The sequence below is a fragment of the Anthonomus grandis genome, chromosome 20, assembly GCF_022605725.1.
Source record: "Anthonomus grandis grandis chromosome 20, icAntGran1.3, whole genome shotgun sequence".
NCBI lineage: Eukaryota > Metazoa > Arthropoda > Insecta > Coleoptera > Curculionidae > Anthonomus > Anthonomus grandis.
In genome coordinates, this window is record NC_065565.1 from 4,746,562 (window position 1) to 4,771,121 (window position 24,560).

General features: G+C 33.2%; 2 protein-coding genes across 2 annotated transcripts in view; both read right to left on the reverse strand.

Moving 5' to 3' along the window:
- LOC126748001 (lysosomal aspartic protease-like) overlaps positions 1 to 8,391 on the reverse strand; it is a 34,748-nt gene extending 26,357 nt beyond the window's left edge. Inside the window, exon 1 of the mRNA XM_050457003.1 lies at positions 8,233 to 8,391. Within this exon, the coding sequence (XP_050312960.1) occupies positions 8,233 to 8,300 (68 nt within the window). The 5' untranslated portion in view covers positions 8,301 to 8,391. The remainder of the gene's footprint in view (positions 1 to 8,232) is intronic.
- A 5,898-nt stretch (positions 8,392 to 14,289) lies between these two features.
- Positions 14,290 to 24,560, reverse strand: part of LOC126747991 (PHD and RING finger domain-containing protein 1-like) — a 44,961-nt gene continuing 34,690 nt past the window's right edge. Inside the window, exon 9 of the mRNA XM_050456981.1 lies at positions 14,290 to 14,623. Within this exon, the coding sequence (XP_050312938.1) occupies positions 14,495 to 14,623 (129 nt within the window). The 3' untranslated portion in view covers positions 14,290 to 14,494. The remainder of the gene's footprint in view (positions 14,624 to 24,560) is intronic.

Below are 24,560 nucleotides of genomic sequence, written 5' to 3' on the forward strand. Positions count from 1 at the left end.
AAAGCTGATTGCTGCACGTGGTTTTTCTATTATTATTATGATTGGAGACAACGTATGTCTATCTGCACAGCTTGGTGGTCAAATTAATACTAAATAATTATCCAAATTATCCGATCACTGGTAAATATAAATATGGAACTGTAGCATAAAAAGCCATAACTGTTTTGCGCCAATGCAGTTGCGGTTTTTTAAACTAGTAATTCGCGTTACGTCTTTCTAGGCTACAAACGTCTAATATATATTTGATATATATATGATGTGTTGCGTCTCATCTTCGTTATGGCATGCCTTTTTGGGGTTTAAGCAATAAGGCATTATTAAACATTAATTTTGTGGTCAAAAAAATAGCAGTTAGATGTATGCAGAACCTATGTTCTGCTGAGCTAAAGGATCCTCGAAAACCCCTCTTTATATTTATTTATTTATTAACGTAAATTACATTTGATGAATGTTACAGTTTACAATATAAATAGTAATTCTAGTTATCTTAAGCTTAACGTTAGTGGCAATGAACAGTGTATGTGTCCACAGAATGGAACAACAGAATATCAAAAGAACTGCATAAAACACCCATAAACATCCAATTATTTTATTGCTTAATTGTGCAGAATAGCTTTTTTTGCTTCACACTTAAATTTATTTGGGGGAGTACGACTAAAATAATGTAACACATTACAATATTTGTTAACCTTATTTGTGATTCGTTTACTGGGCTGTAAAATGTTCTGCAATATGGCAAATGCAAGAGGGATCTATTACGGTTTGGTATGATGGTACATGAATTTTAAAGTTGGCTAAACACTCTGGGCTATCTATATAGTTATTTAACACTTTATATGCGAAGCAAAAATCTAGCAGACAGTAGATTTAGGTATTACGTAGTAAGTTCACTGTTTAATATTATCCCAGACTTAGAGAGTGTATAGAAAGCATATCTTAGAAATGTATTTTGAATTTGAAAATAGGTACACCAAACAATGTTAGAAAATTCAACTCACATATGCAATTTACAATCGTTTTAAAGCAAATATATTTTTAAAATCTTTGCTACATTCGGTTGGCTCTCGAAAGTGAAATGTCAGTTGGGAATCTAGATATACACCCAGGTCTTTAATAATTACACTGACCTCCTCAAGAATTACATTGTTAATTGAATACACAACTGGCATTTTATTCGAGAGCCTACTGAATCTTAAAAATTTACACTTGTTGGAGTTTAATTGCATATCATTTGCCTGTCAGAATTATCTTGATCGATATGATTCTCCAATATTGACGAGCATTGTTTTCTTAATTGATTGCAGAGTACGTGAATTTGATAGACCTTTTTTAAGGGCAATTCCTAATAATTCTACAGATTTACCTTCACCTTGGAAACGCGAGTTAGGGACGTCACAAAAATTTGCATAAAAAATTAACTAATAAAGGGATTTAAATGAGATTTCATAGAGTCGTTAAAAAGAGTCGCAGAATTAATTTAGAGTAAAAATCATGGAAATCGGAGTATTAGAACGCGAGTTATAGGCCAGAGAACCCGAAACAATTGTCTTAGTTTTGTTTTATTGGGACGACGTCCACAAAAATTTGAATAAAAAATTAAACATTAAAGGGATTTGAATGAAATTTTACAGGAATATTGAAGAAAATCAAGAATAAATTGAAAGTAGAAATCATGAAAATTGGAGCATTAGAACGTGAGTCCTAGAGAACCCAAAACAATTTTTCCAGTTTTGCTTTATTAGAACGTCACTGACAAAAATTTTAATAAAAAAATATTTATTGGAGGGATTTAAATGAGATTTAATGGAGATATTAGGAAAGGTTTCAGAATTAATCAAAAGTAAAAATCATAAACATCGGAGAATTAAAACGCGAGTTATAGGCCAGAGAACTGAAAACAATTTCTCAGTTTTGCTCTATTAGGACATTACTTACAAAAATTTGAATAAAAAATTAACTATTAAAGAGATTTAAATGAAATTTCACAGAATCGTTAAAAAAAGTCACAGAATTACTATAAAGTAAAAATTATGGAAATCGGAGCATTAGAACGCGAGTTATAGGCCAGAGAACCCGAAACAATTGTCTTAGTTTTATTTTATTGGGACGACGTCCACAAACATTTGAATAAAAAATTAATTATTAAAGGGATTTGAATGAAATTTTACAGGAATATTGAAGAAAATCAAGAATAAATTGAAAGTAGAAATCATGAAAATTGGAGCATTAGAACGTGAGTCCTAGAGAACCCAAAACAATTTTTCCAGTTTTGCTTTATTAGAACGTCACTGACAAAAATTTTAATAAAAAAAATATTTATTGGAGGGATTTAAATGAGATTTAATGGAGATATTAGGAAAGGTTCCAGAATTAATTAAAAGTAAAAATCATAAACATCGGAGAATTAAAACGCGAGTTATAGGCCAGAGAACTGAAAACAATTTCTCAGTTTTGCTCTATTAGGACATTACTTACAAAAATTTGAATAAAAAATTAACTATTAAAGAGATTTAAATGAAATTTCACAGAATCGTTAAAAAAAGTCACAGAATTACTATAAAGTAAAAATTATGGAAATCGGAGCATTAGAACGCGAGTTATAGGCCAGAGAACCCGAAACAATTGTCTTAGTTTTATTTTATTGGGACGACGTCCACAAACATTTGAATAAAAAATTAATTATTAAAGGGATTTGAATGAAATTTTACAGGAATATTGAAGAAAATCAAGAATAAATTGAAAGTAGAAATCATGAAAATTGGAGCATTAGAACGTGAGTCCTAGAGAACCCAAAACAATTTTTCCAGTTTTGCTTTATTAGAACGTCACTGACAAAAATTTTAATAAAAAAAATATTTATTGGAGGGATTTAAATGAGATTTAATGGAGATATTAGGAAAGGTTCCAGAATTAATTAAAAGTAAAAATCATAAACATCGGAGAATTAAAACGCGAGTTATAGGCCAGAGAACTGAAAACAATTTCTCAGTTTTGCTCTATTAGGACATTACTTACAAAAATTTGAATAAAAAATTAACTATTAAAGAGATTTAAATGAAATTTCACAGAATCGTTAAAAAAAGTCACAGAATTACTATAAAGTAAAAATTATGGAAATCGGAGCATTAGAACGCGAGTTATAGGCCAGAGAACCCGAAACAATTGTCTTAGTTTTATTTTATTGGGACGACGTCCACAAACATTTGAATAAAAAATTAATTATTAAAGGGATTTGAATGAAATTTTACAGGAATATTGAAGAAAATCAAGAATAAATTGAAAGTAGAAATCATGAAAATTGGAGCATTAGAACGTGAGTCCTAGAGAACCCAAAACAATTTTTCCAGTTTTGCTTTATTAGAACGTCACTTACAAAAATTTTAATAAAAAAATATTTATTGGAGGGATTTAAATGAGATTTAATGGAGATATTAGGAAAGGTTCCAGAATTAATTAAAAGTAAAAATCATAAACATCGGAGAATTAAAACGCGAGTTATAGGCCAGAGAACTGAAAACAATTTCTCAGTTTTGCTCTATTAGGACATTACTTACAAAAATTTGAATAAAAAATTAACTATTAAAGAGATTTAAATGAAATTTCACAGAATCGTTAAAAAAAGTCACAGAATTACTATAAAGTAAAAATTATGGAAATCGGAGCATTAGAACGCGAGTTATAGGCCAGAGAACCCGAAACAATTGTCTTAGTTTTATTTTATTGGGACGACGTCCACAAACATTTGAATAAAAAATTAATTATTAAAGGGATTTGAATGAAATTTTACAGGAATATTGAAGAAAATCAAGAATAAATTGAAAGTAGAAATCATGAAAATTGGAGCATTAGAACGTGAGTCCTAGAGAACCCAAAACAATTTTTCCAGTTTTGCTTTATTAGAACGTCACTTACAAAAATTTTAATAAAAAAATATTTATTGGAGGGATTTAAATGAGATTTAATGGAGATATTAGGAAAGGTTCCAGAATTAATTAAAAGTAAAAATCATAAACATCGGAGAATTAGAACGCGAGTTATAGGCCAGAGAACTGAAAACAATTTCTCAGTTTTGCTTTATTAGGACATTACTTACAAAAATTTGAATAAAAAATTAACTAATAAAGGGATTTAAATGAGATTTCATAGAGTCGTTAAAAAGAGTCGCAGAATTAATTTAGAGTAAAAATGATGGAAATCGGATAATTAAAACGCGATTTATAGGCCAGAGAACTGAAAACAATTTCTCAGTTTTGCTTTATTAGGACATTACTTACAAAAATTTGAATAAAAAATTAACTAATAAAGGGATTTAAATGAGATTTCATAGAGTCGTTAAAAAGAGTCGCAGAATTAATTTAGAGTAAAAATCATGGAAATCGGAGTATTAGAACGCGAGTTATAGGCCAGAGAACCCGAAACAATTGTCTTAGTTTTGTTTTATTGGGACGACGTCCACAAAAATTTGAATAAAAAATTAAACATTAAAGGGATTTGAATGAAATTTTACAGGAATATTGAAGAAAATCAAGAATTAATTGAAAGTAAGAAAGTGGGTGGCCAGAAAGAAATGAGTTACCAGGCAGAGAACCCAAAACAATTTTTCCAGTTTTGCTTTATTAGAACGTCACTGACAAAAATTTTAATAAAAAAAATATTTATTGGAGGGATTTAAATGAGATTTAATGGAGATATTAGGAAAGGTTCCAGAATTAATTAAAAGTAAAAATCATAAACATCGGAGAATTAAAACGCGAGTTATAGGCCAGAGAACTGAAAACAATTTCTCAGTTTTGCTCTATTAGGACATTACTTACAAAAATTTGAATAAAAAATTAACTATTAAAGAGATTTAAATGAAATTTCACAGAATCGTTAAAAAAAGTCACAGAATTACTATAAAGTAAAAATTATGGAAATCGGAGCATTAGAACGCGAGTTATAGGCCAGAGAACCCGAAACAATTGTCTTAGTTTTATTTTATTGGGACGACGTCCACAAACATTTGAATAAAAAATTAATTATTAAAGGGATTTGAATGAAATTTTACAGGAATATTGAAGAAAATCAAGAATAAATTGAAAGTAGAAATCATGAAAATTGGAGCATTAGAACGTGAGTCCTAGAGAACCCAAAACAATTTTTCCAGTTTTGCTTTATTAGAACGTCACTTACAAAAATTTTAATAAAAAAATATTTATTGGAGGGATTTAAATGAGATTTAATGGAGATATTAGGAAAGGTTCCAGAATTAATTAAAAGTAAAAATCATAAACATCGGAGAATTAGAACGCGAGTTATAGGCCAGAGAACTGAAAACAATTTCTCAGTTTTGCTTTATTAGGACATTACTTACAAAAATTTGAATAAAAAATTAACTAATAAAGGGATTTAAATGAGATTTCATAGAGTCGTTAAAAAGAGTCGCAGAATTAATTTAGAGTAAAAATGATGGAAATCGGATAATTAAAACGCGATTTATAGGCCAGAGAACTGAAAACAATTTCTCAGTTTTGCTTTATTAGGACATTACTTACAAAAATTTGAATAAAAAATTAACTAATAAAGGGATTTAAATGAGATTTCATAGAGTCGTTAAAAAGAGTCGCAGAATTAATTTAGAGTAAAAATCATGGAAATCGGAGTATTAGAACGCGAGTTATAGGCCAGAGAACCCGAAACAATTGTCTTAGTTTTGTTTTATTGGGACGACGTCCACAAAAATTTGAATAAAAAATTAAACATTAAAGGGATTTGAATGAAATTTTACAGGAATATTGAAGAAAATCAAGAATTAATTGAAAGTAAGAAAGTGGGTGGCCAGAAAGAAATGAGTTACCAGGCAGAGAACCCAAAACAATTTTTCCAGTTTTGCTTTATTAGAACGTCACTGACAAAAATTTTAATAAAAAAATATTTATTGGAGGGATTTAAATGAGATTTAATGGAGATATTAGGAAAGGTTTCAGAATTAATCAAAAGTAAAAATCATAAACATCGGAGAATTAAAACGCGAGTTATAGGCCAGAGAACTGAAAACAATTTCTCAGTTTTGCTCTATTAGGACATTACTTACAAAAATTTGAATAAAAAATTAACTATTAAAGAGATTTAAATGAAATTTCACAGAATCGTTAAAAAAAGTCACAGAATTACTATAAAGTAAAAATGATGGAAATCGGAGCATTAGAACGCGAGTTATAGGCCAGAGAACCCGAAACAATTGTCTTAGTTTTATTTTATTGGGACGACGTCCACAAACATTTGAATAAAAAATTAATTATTAAAGGGATTTGAATGAAATTTTACAGGAATATTGAAGAAAATCAAGAATAAATTGAAAGTAGAAATCATGAAAATTGGAGCATTAGAACGTGAGTCCTAGAGAACCCAAAACAATTTTTCCAGTTTTGCTTTATTAGAACGTCACTGACAAAAATTTTAATAAAAAAATATTTATTAGAGGGATTTAAATAAGATTTAATGGAGATATTAGGAAAGGTTCCAGAATTAATTAAAAGTAAAAATCATAAAAATCGGAGAATTAGAACGCGAGTTATAGGCCAGAGAACTGAAAACAATTTCTCAGTTTTGCTTTATTAGGACATTACTTACAAAAATTTGAATAAAAAATTAACTAATAAAGGGATTTAAATGAGATTTCATAGAGTCGGTAAAAAGAGTCGCAGAATTAATTTAGAGTAAAAATGATGGAAATCGGATAATTAGAACGCGATTTATAGGCCAGAGAACCCAAAACAATTTTCTCAGTTTTGTTTTATTGGGACGACATCCACAAAAATTTAAATAAAAAATTAATTATTAGGGATTTGATTGAAATTTTGCTTAAAAAATACTATACTTAACTTAAGTGCATTGAAGTTAATGATCCAAAGCACTTTCCAGGTTTCCCTAAACTAAAAAAGTGAACTCGATTTGTAACGTCTCAAAGCTTTTCATTAATTTAGCTGACCATGCTGAGAGAATTTTCCTGTTTTCTGGATAACCCCGATTTTCACCGCTGAATTTAAATGAACCGTAAATTATGAGATCAGGTCGTCTCAGAAAACATTCGTGAACTGCCTGTTCAGATAAAGCAAATGGTAATTATTCCAGTTTGAGGATTACGAATTTGTCAGACTGAAAGGGCTTTAGCCATTAGGCTAAAATAAACGAGCAGAATAACATGAGATTTAAGGAAAAATTATTGAAAGAGTCTCTCTATTAATTTTGCTCGTAATGGTGCCGTCTACATGTACGTTTTGTAGGTATTTTAAGAAGGTCCCCCCTTTGTGCATCATTAGGCGGATTTATTTTAATCTTACTCTGCGTTGTAAAGAATTGCCGTTGCTAACATAAATAAATAGTGGAAAGGGAACTAAATTATTTATTCACACACATACTCCACCAAGCATCTCAATGTTAGTATAAAATAAAGAGAAGGAAATGAACCGTATTTATCTCCTTACTACTTTTAAAAGTCCCGCCAGTATACAGAGTGGCCTCCTAGCGGCGAGTGTTAGAACCCCGCTAACATGCCACGTTTGCCCCGAGATGGCGCTGTTGACGCGGTTCCATCGATATGATTCTTGAGAATAGCTAGTGTATTCGTGACCCTTACAGTATTAATTAGGAGCTTAATATTAGCTGTAATCTATGACATAGAATTGTTGTTAACAGCAAAAATATGGGGAAAAATATATAAAACAGAAATGGAGAGACAACATCGTTGCAGATCTCAGAGCTGAATTGATGCAAGATAGAGAAGGATCACGGGACTATTAAATTTGTTGAAAAAAAAGCACATCATTGCGAGGTGCCATACTGATATCTCAAAACTCTATCTTCTCTTTTTATCTTGGAAACAGCTATACTCTTATTCATTTCCTAAACCTTCCTCTAGCACTGGTCATATGACTCGTCAGGTAAATGATTTTCCCTGCCAATCTCTACCAGATCTCTCCTTACCAGAAACTCCATCATATACCTCAGTGAAATAATTTACAATTATGTTCCTCTACGTGTAAGTAAGATACTAAAATGTAAAAGTTCAAAAGCAAGTTAACATCACTTTTATTACCGAATACATATTATAGCCTTAAGGAATTTTTAATTGATTCTTTTGTGTGAGGTTTACATTTGTACACATAATTTTTATCTTACGTACTATTATAGCACATTTTCTTTCTTTTTTTTTGGAGCAATGCGGGTTATTTGCTATTTTAGTTTACTTACCTCAATATATCACAGTTGACTGCGAGGGCGAGACACAGAAGGGTAAGCAGGTACGTGATGGACGCCATGTCGAGTGCTTACTAACTAAAACGTAAGTAATTATGGCACTACAACATTCAATGTACTTAAAAGCCGTATCGGTGCTAAGTACTGTGATTATCTAATAAGATATTAAAAAACTAAAAATACCACTTAAAAGATAAAGGAAATCACATGCGGATTTCAGTATGATATTGGGAAAAAATCAAACAATTGTGGACGAGAGTGAACAATAGCCACAGATTTTTTTGTAATTTAAGTCCCCTAAAAGAACATTGCATATAAGCTCTAATTTTTCTGTAAAAGCATCAAAAAGTTGCTTCAGATTCTATGGTGAATGTATAAATCATCAACGTCCGTATTTTGCAAGAACATCCTTAACCTGTGCGTTGTATGCGGTCGAGGATTATCATGCATTAATATTGTAACGCTGTATTTTAACTTGTCTAGAGCGTTTGACACCATTAATCACCACGTAGATGGACACCACTATCAAGAGGATGGGATCATTTTCAGGAATCTATTTCTCCCTGAAGGGGCTCGATTAACTGCGTGGAATTAGTTAATAATTATATAATACTTCCAGGCATTTGAGAGAGAGAGAGAGAGACACATAAACACACACAGAGAGAACTGTATCTAAAAGATTAGATCCCTATTGACTTCGGTCGAGTCGAGGTAACGTCGAGAGTCACGACAAAGGTCAAGTCACGGTCACGTCGAAGGTCAAATCAGGTTGAGTCGCGAGTCAAGTCAAAGAGACATCGAGAGTCACATCAAAGGTCACGTCGAAGGTCAAGTAAGGTCGAGTCGAGGATCAAGTCAAGGAGACATCGCCTCGTCGAAGATCAAGTCAAGGTCACAATTTTTAATCAAAAAGCGTTCAATTTTTTTTAAGCGATTTTTTACAAGCGTCCAGATTTTCTTGCGTCTTGTCTTGACCTTCGAATGACCTTGAAAATGAACAGCGACGTGAAATTCACTGGCACTTATTTTTCTTAGAGCTTACGACGTTATCTCGACCTTCCAGTGACCTCGAAAATTGACGGCGAGGTCAAACTCACTTGGATCAATTTTTCTGACAACTACTCACGTTGTCTCGACCTTCTAGTGACCTTGAAAATTATCCGCGAGGTCATACTCAGTTGCACCAATTTCTCTTCGACTCTGTCACTTTGTGTCGACCTTCTAGTGACTTTGAAAATTATCCGCGAGGTCAAACTCACTTGCACTAATTTTTCTACGACCCTGTCACCTTGTGTCGACCTTCTAGTGACCTTGAAAATGAACTGCGAGGTCAAACTCACTTGCATTAAGTTTTCTTCGACCCTATCACCTTGGGTCGACCTTCTAGTGACCTTAAAAATTAACGGCGAGGTCAAACTCATATGCACCAATTTTTCTTCGACCCTGCCACCTTGTGTCGACCTTCTAGTGACCTTGAAAATTAGTAGCGAGGTCAAACTTACTTGCATCAAGTTTTCTTCGAACCTGTTACCTTGGGTCGACCTTCTAGTGACCTTGTAAATTATCCGCGAGGTCAAACTCACTTGCACCAATTTTTCTTTGACCCTGTCACCTTGTGTCGACCTTCTAGTGACCTTGAAAATGAACTGCGAGGTCAAACTCACTTGCACCAATTTTTCTTCGACCCTGTCACCTTGTGTCGACCTTCTAGTGACCTTGAGAATTATCTGCGAGGTCAAACTCACTTGCACCAATTTTTCTAACAACTACTCACCTTGTCTCGACCTTCTAGTGACCTTGAGAATTATCTGCGAGGTCAATCTCACTTGCACCAATTTTTCTAACAACTACTCACCTTGTCTCGACCTTCTAGTGACCTTGAGAATTATCTGCGAGGTCAAACTCACTTGCACCAATTTTTCTAACAACTACTCACCTTGTCTCGACCTTCTAGTGACCTTGAGAATTATCTGCGAGGTCAATCTCACTTGCACCAATTTTTCTAACAACTACTCACCTTGTCTCGACCTTCTAGTGACCTTGAGAATTATCTGCGAGGTCAAACTTACTTGCACCAATTTTTCTAACAACTACTCACCTTGTCTCGACCTTCTAGTGACCTTGAGAATTATCTGCGAGGTCAAAATCACTTGCACCAATTTTTCTATCAACTACTCACCTTGTCTCGACCTTCTAGTGACCTTGAGAATTATCTGCGAGGTCAAACTTACTTGCACCAATTTTTCTAACAACTACTCACCTTGTCTCGACCTTCTAGTGACCTTGAGAATTATCTGCGAGGTCAAACTTACTTGCACCAATTTTTCTAACAACTACTCACCTTGTCTCGACCTTCTAGTGACCTTGAGAATTATCTGCGAGGTCAAAATCACTTGCACCAATTTTTCTAACAACTACTCACCTTGTCTCGACCTTCTAGTGACCTTGAGAATTATCTGCGAGGTCAAAATCACTTGCACCAATTTTTCTAACAACTACTCACCTTGTCTCGACCTTCTAGTGACCTTGAGAATTATCTGCGAGGTCAAACTTACTTGCACCAATGTTTCTAACAACTACTCACCTTGTCTCGACCTTCTAGTGACCTTGAGAATTATCTGCGAGGTCAAAATCACTTGCACCAATTTTTCTAACAACTACTCACCTTGTCTCGACCTTCTAGTGACCTTGAGAATTATCTGCGAGGTCAAACTCACTTGCACCAATTTTTCTAACAACTACTCACCTTGTCTCGACCTTCTAGTGACCTTGAGAATTATCTGCGAGGTCAAACTCACTTGCACCAATTTTTCTAACAACTACTCACCTTGTCTCGACCTTCTAGTGACCTTGAGAATTATCTGCGAGGTCAAAATCACTTGCACCAATTTTTCTAACAACTACTCACCTTGTCTCGACCTTCTAGTGACCTTGAGAATTATCTGCGAGGTCAAACTTACTTGCACCAATGTTTCTAACAACTACTCACCTTGTCTCGACCTTCTAGTGACCTTGAGAATTATCTGCGAGGTCAAAATCACTTGCACCAATTTTTCTAACAACTACTCACCTTGTCTCGACCTTCTAGTGACCTTGAGAATTATCTGCGAGGTCAAACTCACTTGCACCAATTTTTCTAACAACTACTCACCTTGTCTCGACCTTCTAGTGACCTTGAGAATTATCTGCGAGGTCAAACTCACTTGCACCAATTTTTCTAACAACTACTCACCTTGTCTCGACCTTCTAGTGACCTTGAGAATTATCTGCGAGGTCAAAATCACTTGCACCAATTTTTCTAACAACTACTCACCTTGTCTCGACCTTCTAGTGACCTTGAGAATTATCTGCGAGGTCACAATCACTTGCACCAATTTTTCTAACAACTACTCACCTTGTCTCGACCTTCTAGTGACCTTGAGAATTATCTGCGAGGTCAAACTTACTTGCACCAATTTTTCTAACAACTACTCACCTTGTCTCGACCTTCTAGTGACCTTGAGAATTATCTGCGAGGTCAAAATCACTTGCACCAATTTTTCTAACAACTACTTACCTTGTCTCGACCTTCTAGTGACCTTGAGAATTATCTGCGAGGTCACAATCACTTGCACCAATTTTTCTAACAACTACTCACCTTGTCTCGACCTTCTAGTGACCTTGAGAATTATCTGCGAGGTCAAACTCACTTGCACCAATTTTTCTAACAACTACTCACCTTGTCTCGACCTTCTAGTGACCTTGAGAATTATCTGCGAGGTCAAACTTACTTGCACCAATTTTTCTAACAACTACTCACCTTGTCTCGACCTTCTAGTGACCTTGAGAATTATCTGCGAGGTCAAACTTACTTGCACCAATTTTTCTAACAACTACTCACCTTGTCTCGACCTTCTAGTGACCTTGAGAATTATCTGCGAGGTCAAACTTACTTGCACCAATTTTTCTAACAACTACTCACCTTGTCTCGACCTTCTAGTGACCTTGAGAATTATCTGCGAGGTCAAAATCACTTGCACCAATTTTTCTAACAACTACTTACCTTGTCTCGACCTTCTAGTGACCTTGAGAATTATCTGCGAGGTCACAATCACTTGCACCAATTTTTCTAACAACTACTCACCTTGTCTCGACCTTCTAGTGACTTTGAGAATTATCTGCGAGGTCAAAATCACTTGCACCAATTTTTCTAACAACTACTCACCTTGTCTGGACCTTCTAGTGACCTTGAGAATTATCTGCGAGGTCACAATCACTTGCACCAATTTTTCTAACAACTACTCACCTTGTCTCGACCTTCTAGTGACTTTGAGAATTATCTGCGAGGTCAAAATCACTTGCACCAATTTTTCTAACAACTACTCACCTTGTCTGGACCTTCTAGTGACCTTGAGAATTATCTGCGAGGTCACAATCACTTGCACCAATTTTTCTAACAACTACTCACCTTGTCTCGACCTTCTAGTGACCTTGAGAATTATCTGCGAGGTCAAACTTACTTGCACCAATTTTTCTAACAACTACTCACCTTGTCTCGACCTTCTAGTGACCTTGAGAATTAACTGCGAGGTCAAACTTACTTGCATCAATTTTTCTTCGACCCTGTCACCCTGTGTCGACCTTCTAGTGACCTTGAAAATTATCCGCGAGGTCAAACTCACTTGCACCAATTTTTCTTCGACCCTGTCACTTTGCGTCGACCTTCTAGTGACCTTGAAAATTAACTGCGAGGTCAAACTTACTTCCACCAATTTTTCTTCGACCCTGTCACCTTGTGTCGACCTTCTAGTGACCTTGAGAATAATCCGCGAGGTCAAACTCACTTGCACCAATTTTTCTAACAACTACTCACCTTGTCTCGACCTTCTAGTGACCTTGAGAATTATCTGCGAGGTCAAACTCACTTGCACCAATTTTTCTAACAACTACTCACCTTGTCTCGACCTTCTAGTGACCTTGAGAATTATCTGCGAGGTCAAACTTACTTGCATCAAGTTTTCTTCGAACCTGTCCCCTTGAGTCGACCTTCTAGTAACCTTGAAAATTATCCGCGAGGTCAAACTCACTTGCACCAATTTTTCTACCACCCTGTCACCTTGTCTCGACCTTCTAGTGACCTTGAAAATTATCCGCGAGGTCAATCTCACTTGTACCAATTTTTCTTCAAACCTGTCACCTTGTGTCGACCTTGTAGTGACCTTGAAAATTAGTTGCGAGGTCAAACTCTCTTGTACCAATTTTTCTTCGAACCTGTCACCTTGTCTCGACCTTCTAGTGACCTTGAGAATTAATCGCGAGGTCAAACTCACTTGCACTTATTTTTCTAAGAGCTACCGACCTTGTCTCGACCTTCAAATGACCTCGAAAGTTAACAGCGAGGTCAAACTTACTTGCACTCATTTTTCTATGAACTACTCACCTTGCCTCGACCTTCTAGTGACCTTGAGAATTATCTGCGAGGTCAAACTCACTTGCACTAATTTTTCTAACAACTACTCACCTTGTCTCGACCTTCTAGTGACCTTGAGAATTATCTGCGAGGTCAAACTCACTTGCACCAATTTTTCTAACAACTACTCACCTTGTCTCGACCTTCAAATGACCTCGAAAAGTAACAGCGATGTCAAACTTATTTTTCTATGAACTACTCACCTTCTCTCGACCTTCAAATGACCTCGAAAATTAACAGCGAGGTCAAACACACTTGCACTAATTTTTCCAAGAACGAACGACCTTCCCTCGACCTTCTAGTGACCTTGAAAATCACCAGCAAGGTCAAATTCATTTTAAATTTCATTTAATTTTCATGAATTTTATTAAATTTAAAATTTTGCATAACTTTTTTGCTATTTAAGATAGAGGTTTCATTTAAAGACTGAAATGTGCTCCAAGAGATGGAGCATCTTTTATGTAATTAAGAAAAACACTGAAAAATTGAAGGAAATGAATAAAACTAGCTGTGGAAATTTTAAAATGTGTAAAAATCAATACTACTTACCTAAAGTTCATTTTCTAAGTTCCCAGACTAATTAATAAATAAAAGGGGACAAGTTCTGTGCAATATACACATTATATTTTTCCACATTGTTCTAAAAAGTACCATAATGATATACAGAGTCAAGAGATAATCACAAGAAACTTAATATAACTTAACAACTATCGTTCCGTATAATTTAATCAATAAAATTACATACTCAGTATATGTACAAGTTAAATTAATTAAAAAACTCTTTTAGCCTAAAGTTTTAAAGTACAACTACGCGTTCTTCTGCGGTAACGAGCTCGATGACGTCACTTTCTTGCTGTGCTTGATTTTCTTCACGTAAGCCTCGATCAGACTTCGGATCTTTATCGGGTTAATTTCACCCGATTTATTGTGGCATATCTAGAAAGGGTGAAGGTTACTTACTATACAGTATTTACTACAATAGGAAAAGGATAGACAAGTCGAGTAACTGAATAAATAATGTGTCTATTATACCAAAATGTACATAAACAAGGTCTAGAATAAGGCTACGCAAGTTAATTTACAATTTCTGGAACAAGTATTATGTATATTATTATAGTTATATGGGCAGCAATTATAAAAACAGTAAGATCTATTTATTTATTTGCTTAATTCTAGCCTTTGGATTAATGTTCTGCAACTTTTAAGACATGAATCATTGAAATCGGTTCAGTAGAACTGCTTTTACACACTACTTTGTTAAAATCCTATAGTCAGAGTATAATTTTTGGTGTGAGGTACAATATCGTCTCTTCTACTTAATAGATTTTCCTGGTTTTGGCCTTAAAAGCTTTGGCTTAACGTTCTGCAAGTTTTAAGACATGAATCGCTCAAATCGGCTCAGTAGAACTGCTTTTATACAAAAATTTGTTAAAATCCTATATTCAGAGCATAATTTTTATGCGAGGTTTAATATCTTCTCTTCTATTTAACAGATTTGCTTGATTTTGGCCTTAAAAGCTTCGGATTAACGTTCTGCAACTTTTAAGACATGAATCACTGAAATTGGTGCAGTAGAACTACTTTTACACACAAATTTGTTAAAATCCTATAGTCAGAGCATAATTTTTGTGTGAAGTACAATAACTTCTCTTCTAATTAACAGATTTGCTTGGTTTTGGCCTTAAAAGCTTTGAATTAACGTTCTGCAACTTTTAAGACATAAATCATTTAAATTGGTTCAGTAGAACTGCTTTTATACAAAAATTTGTTAAAATACTACATTCAGAGCATAATTTTTGTGTGAGGTGCAAGAACTTCTCTTAACGGATTAACGGATTTGCTTGGTTTTGGCCTTAAAAGCTTTGTCTTAACGTTCTACAAGTTTTAAGACATGAATCACTCAAATTGGTTCAGTAGAACTGCTTTTATACAAAAATTTGTTAAATTCCCATAGTCAGGGCCTTATTTTTGTGTGAAGTTCAATATCTTCTCTTCTACTTAACATATTTGCTTGATTTTGGCTTTAAAAGCTTTGAATTAACGTTCTGCAACTTTTAAGACATGAATCATTTAAATTGGTTGAGTAGAACTACTTTTAAAGAAAAATTTGTTAAGATCCTCTAGTCAAAGCCTTATTTTTGTGTGAAGTACAATATCTCCTCTTCTAATTTAATGATTTAATTGATTTTGGCCTTAAAAGCTTTGAAATAAATTTGTGCAACTTTTAAGACATGAATCACACAAATTGGTGCAGTAGAACTACTTTTATACAAAAATTTGTTAAAATCCTCTAGTCAGGGCCTTATTTTTGTGTGAATGACAATATCTTCTCTTCTAATTAACCGATTTGCTTGATTTTAGCCCTTAAAGAATTGGATTAATGTTCTGCAACTTTAAGGACATAAATCATTCAAATTGGTTCAGTAGAACTGCTTTTATACAAAAATTTGTTAAAATCCTCTAGTTAGGGTCTTATTTTTTTGTGTGAATTACAATATCGTCTGTTTACTACCTCCTATCTACACTTTTTGACAAATATGAGTTATTGACACCAACGGTTAGCTCTTAAATAGATCTTTGGAAAAGAAATACCTCCCAACTGCTGCAAAGAAATGTGTGTAATATATCAGCTGGTAAGTTTCATGTTTAAGTATTAGTTTTAATAGATTTTTTCAATTTTTTGCATTTATAAGTTAAATTTATCTTTTGTGATACTTATACACGTTGTTTTAGTTCGAAAAATCTTGATTTGTTTAGTAAAATACGTAAATTAAATTTAATTGTAGATAGGAGATCTTTCCATTCCATTAAAATTAAAATGAACTTATAGCAATACCTCCTATCTTAGTTTAGCTAAAGTTTTTTCTCTAACCCTGTCCGCTAATTGGTTGGTTTTTAAAGCTTAAAAAAGTATAGGAAAGGAAAACATTTAATAGAATTGGCTGAAATTTGGTGAAGGGATTATCTATAATATAAAAGGACGCCCTGACTGACTCACTCATCATTGTACAGCCCAAACGGCTAATCGTAGAAACATGAAATTTTGCACAAAACATCTTTGCAAAAAGTCATGTGCCACTAAGACGAGGTTTTTTGAAATTCTGCCCCTAAGGGGGTTAAATCAGGTGTTAGGGGCCTTATGGCAAAAACGTTAAATTTGATCCGATTGCTCTGAAATTTCGTACACAGAGTCTCTATGGAAAATAAATTGACACGTATTTTTGCTTTTTTTTTTAAAATTCGGTCACAAAGAGGGTGAAATGAAGTGTCAAAAATTTAAGGGTTGCATCTTAAATAACGGTTAAAAATTAACCAATTGTCATGAAATTTCGAACACAGAATCTTCATAGAAATTAACTTAATGCGTATTTTTTATTTCTTAAAAATTCAGTTGCTAAGGGGGGGGAGAAACGGACTGTCAAAAATTTAAGGGTTGAATTTTAAATACGGGGTAAAAATATACCAATGTTTATGTAATTCGGTAAACTGCTTACTAGGAAACTATTTTTCCAAAACTTTGCAGTTCCAGTTCAGTTTATAAAAACTGGGGTACCACAGGGTCAAGTATTGGACTAAAATAGGAATTTAAGTTACGCGGGCAAAACCGCGGGTATAATGCTAGTTAGAAAATAAAACGGATCGCACAACAAAATAGCAGGTGTGGGAAATAAAATAAAAAATTTCGTCATTAAATTCCAGCCAAATCTCATAAAGGTTTCTTATACTTTTTAGGGTGTCGGTACAAAATAATATAAAGTATAGAATTTTTTATACTTTATATTATTTTGACTGTTTATTAATTTTTTTATTTTAGAAATGGGTACCAGAGCACGCAAAATAATGTCATTGTTAAAAGACAAGTCGACACTTAACTCCGGTGTATACGATCAACAAGGACCTTCCGCATCCTGCTCTACATCATCGCCACTAGCTTCAGTTGATGTAGAAACATCATTAATTAACTCTCCATTAATTAATTCTCCTACCAAACAGGCAGCCGTAGAGCAAGAATATGATTTATTAAATATTATGAATCTTGACTTTATTAACCAGGATGCACTAGAATTTGTAGTAGAAGAGAATGGACTACTTTCGTATGTAGAACCCCGATGCAATGCAAAGAATGACTTTCATATACCAATTTCAGAACACAACGATGCATCTAGCTTAGGATCAGATGCAAATATCGAAAGTAAAGCCAATGATCAGAATAAAAATCTATCACAAAAGACTGAAGATGCTCAAATTCAGTTTAATGCTGTAACATCTGAACCAGACTATATACCAGAAAACGAAAATATTCTTCCTAATAGTGACACCTTTATTCCCAAGGCAGACTATATACCCGAAAGCGAAAATAATTATCCTGACAGTAACACCTTTATTCCCGATCCAGACTACAGTGATAGCGACACAGACAACAGTGATAGCGATAACGATATACCTTATGAAGAATTAGTAGAGGGTTAAACCGATTTACAAAATAACGACGCTACAGGTACCGAACAATATGGAAATATGAATGAAGGACGAAAAAGGAAACATAGATCAGTCCAATCTGATTGGAAGAAAAATAAACATAAAAAACTTAGAATGGAAGGAAAACAATACTTGGGATATACAAAGGCAAAAGGAGAAGTAACGAAGCACAACCAAATAAGAGAAGCTCGATCACTTAGACCGGCTTGTAACTCTGATAGTTGTAAAAGACCCAAAAAACGGATGTGTGAAAAGTTCACAGAAGAAGATAGAAAATGTATATTTACAAATTTTTGGTCAAAACTCAGTTGGGATCAAAGAAAAATTTACGTTATTTCTCATGTTAACAGAACTGTTACACAACGGAAAACGACATTAAATAAGTCTCGACGTGGTGAAACATTAAATTATTCTTTGACTTTAAAAGATTGTAACTATGCAGTATGTCGTACGATGTTTTTAAACACCCTTGGATTAGGTTCATTTACGGTACAAAGTTGGACGAGGAAAGGTGACCATGCTATGAGCATAAATCAAGAAAGTGCTAATTTGAATCGTGCAAGAAATCCCCCCCACGCCGAAGACATTAACTATTTAAAAGATTTTTTGAAACAATTGCCAAAATTACCTTCTCACTATAACAGAGCGAATTCTTCAAAACTTTATTTAGAACCAATTTTTAAGTCATTAAAACAACTTTATGACCTGTACTCAGAACATTGCAAGACTGCAGGCAAACACGTTCTTTCAAGTAAAACATTTTATAACGAATTTAATCACAGCAATTTTGCACTCTACCAACCGAAAAAAGATCAATGTGATATTTGTGTTACTAATAGAGTTGGCAATCTAAGTGACAATAAATACACAGATCATATAAAAAGAAAAGGAGTAATCAAATTAGGATTTAATTTTTTTAAAGATTATTCACAAAAAAACTTGCTACGATGTTAGATATACGACGATTCGGCCTGGGAGAAATAAACCCAAAGAACCGCAGGTTACGGACCTTCGTGCCTTGCGCTACAATTTAAATGGATCAATTGACTACAAACTTAATTTCGATGATGAATGGAAAAAATTGCCTTCGAGACAAAAAAAAATACCTGATGAACCAGATTATCCGTTACTGAATAAAACAAGAATTCTAATCAAGAAGTCAAAGTTTAAGCACTTGCAGGAACTTAAAAGCGTTGTTCCAGAAGACTGTCACAGTTTTTATGACATGTTACCATATAAAAATGAATAATAAAACAATTGATAAATTAATATTGGCTTTTAAATTTTATATTTTATCATGCTTGGTAAACATTGCTAATAAAACTATTAGACTATAATCTCCTATCTTCATAGTAAATATTATACCAATACCTCCTATCTTCTAAAATGTTGCTAAAAAAATAATAAGACCTATTTTTCAAAAAAAAATTATAAAATAAACCACATTTTAATCATAAATGATAACTTCAAGTAAAAAATCAAGTTTTTACTTTTAAATCATGAAGATTTTTGTCTCTCCTGCACAATTTAGGTTCTTGCACTTAGGAGGTATTGGTGGTAAACAGTCGATATCTTCTCTTCTACTTAACAGATTTGCTTGGTTTTGGCCTTAAAAGCTTTGGCTTAACGTTCTGCAAGTTTTAACATGAATGACATGAATCACTGAAATTGGTTTAGTAGAACTGCTTTTATACAAAAATTTGTTAAAATCCTTTAATTAGAGCATAATTTTTGTGTGAAGTACAATAACTTCTCTTCTAATTAACCGATTTGCTTGATTTTAGCCTTAAAAGTTTCGGATTAACGTTCTGCAACTTTTAAGACATGAATCATGCAAATTGGTTCAGTAGAACTGCTTTTATACAAAAATTTGTTAAATTCCCATAGTCAGGGCCTTATTTTTGTGTGAAGTTCAATATCTTCTCTTCTACTTGACAGATTTGCTTGGTTTTGGCCTTAAAAGCTTTGAATTAACGTTCTGCAAATTTTAAGACATGAATCACGGAAATTGGTTCAGTAGAACTTCTTTTACACACATTTTTGTTATAATTCTCTAGTCAGGGCCTTATTTTTGTGTGAATTACAATATCTTCTCTTCTAATTAACAGATTTGCTTGATTTTGGCTTTAAAAGCTTTAAATTAACGTTCTACAACTTTTAAGACATGAATCATTCAAATTGGTTTAGTAGAACTGCTTTTATACAAAAATTTGTTAAAATCCTTTAATCAGAGCCTTATTTTTGTGTGAGGTCCAATAACTTCTCTTCTAATTAACCGATTTGCTTGATTTTAGCCTTAAAAGAATTGGATTAATGTTCTGTAACTTTTAAGACATGAATCACTTAAATTGGTTCAGTACAACTGCTTTGACACAAAAATTTGTTAAAATCCTATAATCAGAGCATAATTTTTGTGTGAGGTGCAATGACTTCTCTTCTACTTAACATATTTGCTTGATTTTGGCTTTAAAAGCTTTGAATTAACGTTCTGCAACTTTTACGACATGAATCACACAAATTGGTGCAGTAGAACTGCTTTTATACACAAATTTCTTAAAATCCGTTAGTCAGGGTCTTATTTTTGTGTGAAGTACAATATCTCTTCTACTTAACAGATTTGCTTGGTTTTGGACTTAAAGCCTTTAAATTAATGTTCTGCAACTTTTAAGACATATATCAGTCAAATCGGTTCAGTAGAACTTTCCATTATTTTAGGGTTCTTGTATATGGGAGGTATTTCGCAGGATCTTCTTTATTATGTTGGTCTTTTGAACTCGAAAACTCCGAAAATTGTTGATAGACGTGGATGGTTTTTTTTTATGCAAATTAAAATATGGGCAGCAATTATTACAAATAAAAATCGCATCCTCAGAGATCCCACTATAATGGTGTGAAAGAATTATGAAAATATCTTACGTGGTTCTCAAGTTATGACCAAAAATGTCGGCTAATAAATAACAAATAAAGCTCCGACAAGAGGATTTTAAGAAATTTGTTTTTAAAAGTAGTTCTACTGAACCAGTTTGAATGATTCATGTCTTAAAAGTTGTAGAACGTTAATCCAAAGCTTTTAAGGCCAAAATAGAGGAAATCTGTTAATTAGAAGAGAAGATATTGTACTTCACACAAAAATAAAGATCTCACTAAAGGAGTTTAACACATTTCTATTGTGTAAAAGAAGTCCTACTGAACCAATTTCAGTGATTCGTGTCTTAAAAGTTGCAGAACGTTAATCCGAAGCTTTTAAGGCCAAAATCAAGCAAATCGGTTAATTAGAAGAGAAGTTATTGTACCTCACACAAAAATAAGGATCTGACTAGGATTTTAACAAATTTCTGTATAAAAGCAGTTCTATTGAACCAATTGAAGTGATTGATGTCTTAAAAGTTACAGAACATTAATCCAATTCTTTTAAGGCTAAAATCAAGCAAATCGGTTAATTAGAAGAGAAGTTATTGTACTTCACACAAAAATTATGCTCGGACTATAGGATTTTAACAAATGTATGTATAAAAGTAGTTCTAGTGAAGCAATTTGATTGATTTTTGTCTTTAAAGTTGCAGAACGCTAGTCCAAAGCTTTTAAATCAAAAATCAATTAAATGAGTTAATTAGAAGAGATAATATTGTATCTCACAAAAATAAGGCCCTTACTAGGAGGACTTTAACAAATTTGTGTGTAAAAGTAGTTCTGCTAAACTAAATTGAATGATTCATGTCTTAAAAGTTGCACAAATTTATTTCAAAGCTTTTAACGGTAAAATCAAGCAAATCTGTTAATTAGAAGAGAAGATATTGTACTTCACACAAAAATAAGGATGTGACTAGAGGATTTTAAGAAAATTTGTGTATAAAAGCAATCTACTGAACCAGTTGCAGAACGTTAATTCAAAGCTTTTAAGGCTAAAATCACACAAATCTGTTAAGTAGAAGAGAAGATATTGTAATTCACACAAAAATAAGGCCCTGACTAGAGGACTTTAACAAATTTTTGTATAAAAACATTTCTAATGAACCGATTTGAATGATTTAGAATTATTTACTATAAATATTTTTAATTTTTTTGTTATTTACTGTGAGCTATTTATGCCTGTTGTACAAGACCTATATCAACAATCTTGACATTCCACCCTACATTTCGGCACCTTGATTAATTTGAGGGTCAAAACGGCAGGCTGAGTTAAAAATTATGGTAGCTATATTGAAAATACAAGATTTTTATTTATTAATCGACATTTTTGGTCATAACTTGAGAACCACAATTATTTTCATAATTCTTTCAGATCATTATAGTGGGATTCCTGAGGATGGATTTGAAGGTCAAAACGTCAGTCTGAGTTGAAGATTGAGGTAACTAGGGCTGTTTTGGTTGGAGCAGTTTTTTGGCTACTTTCATTAACAAATTCTAACTTTACTTGAGAATTATTCAAGAAATAAGGAACATGATTTTACTCCAAGAAAGGCCATTTCTTACCAAACAATTTCATATGAGAACGATTCTTGTAACTCAAAAACTTGTTGAGTTAGAGGGAAACTTGTCCAACGAGGTCCCAAAGTGACCAAATATGGAGTTTTTAGAGCGATATTGGACCAAAAATTTCAAAAATATGAGGAACAAAATTGGGACAATTTTTGCAATATTCCAGGATATTGGCCCGTTTTCCTGGGACAAGATTTTCCAGATTTCAGGATCTTTGTCTCAATTCCAGGATCAAAATTTTCATTATTTTAGGGTTTTTGTGTATGGGAGGTATTTCGCAGGTTCTTCTTTATTATGTTGGTCTTTAGGTAAAAGGTGTATTATAGTTTTTAATTATTATTACTATTATAAATAAATATATTGTTTAATATATAACTCCGAAAATTGTTGATAGACGTGGATGGTTTTTTTTTATGCAAATTAAAATATGCGCAGCAATTATTACAAATAAAATTCGTAGGTAGTAAGATAAAAATATAAAATGATAAATGAATTTGTTAAGGAATGTAGCACAACAACAACTACCCCGACCAAAACAGCCCTAGATACCTCAATTTTTAGGCCAGACTGACGATTATAGTAGGATCCCTCCTCAGGAATCCCACTATAATGATCTGAAAGAATTATGAAAATATCTTAAGTGGTTCTCAAGTTATGACCAAAAATGACGATTAACGAATAAAAATCTTGTATTTCCAATATAGCTACAACAATTTTTAACTCACCCTGCCGTTTTGACCCTCAAATTAATCGTCAGGAATCACATCCAAAGATTTCCAACTCAAAAAAGGGTGCTAAATCCATAACTACAATATTAGAGCGGTGCCGAAATGTAGGGTGGAATGTAAAAATTGTTGATATAGGTCTCGTACAACAGGCATGAATAGCTCACAGTAAATAATAAAAAAATTAAAAATATTTATACTAAATAATTCCAAATCATTCAAATTGGTTCAGTAGTAATGCTTTTATACACAAATTAGCTAAAATCTTCTAGTCAGGGCCTTATTTTTGTGTGAGGTCCAACATATCCTCTTCTAATTAATAGATTTGCATGATTTTGGCTTTAAAAGCTTTGGATTAACGTTTTCCAAGTTTTAAGACATGAATCATTCAAATTGGTTGAGTAGAACTGCTTTTATACAAAAATTTGTTAAATTTCTCTAGTCAGAGCATAATTTTTGTGTGAAGTACATTATCTTCTCTTCTACTTAACAGATTTGCTTGATTTTGGCCTTAAAAGCTTTGGATTAACGTTCTGCAACTTTTAAGACATGAATCACTCAAATCGGCTCAGTAGAACTGCTTTTATACAAAAATTTGTTAAAATCCTCTAGTGAGAGCCTTATTTTTGTGTGAAGTACAATAACTTCTTTTCTAATTAACAGATTTGCATGATTTTAGCCTTAAAAGCTTTGGATTAACGTTCTGCAACTTTTAAGATATAAATCACTCAATTTGGTTCAGTAGAACTGCTTTTATACAAAAATTTGTTAAAATCCTTTAATTAGAGCATAATTTTTGTGTGAAGTACAATAACTTCTCTTCTAATTAACCGATTTGCTTGATTTTAGCCTTAAAAGAATTGGATTAACGTTCTGCAACTTTTAAGATATAAATCACTCAAATCGGCTCAGTAGAACTGCTTTTATACAAAAATTTTTTAAAATCCTCTAGTGAGAGCCTTATTTTTGTGTGAGGTACAAGAACTTCTCTTCTAATTAACAGATTTGCTTGATTTTAGCCTTAAAAGAATTGGATTAATGTTCTGTAACTTTTAAGACATGAATCACACAAATTGGTTCAGTAGAACTCCTTTTACACACAAATTTGTTAAAATCCTCTAGTCAGATCCTTATTTTTGTGTGAGGTACAATAACTTCTCTTCTAATTAACAGATTTGCTTGGTTTTGGC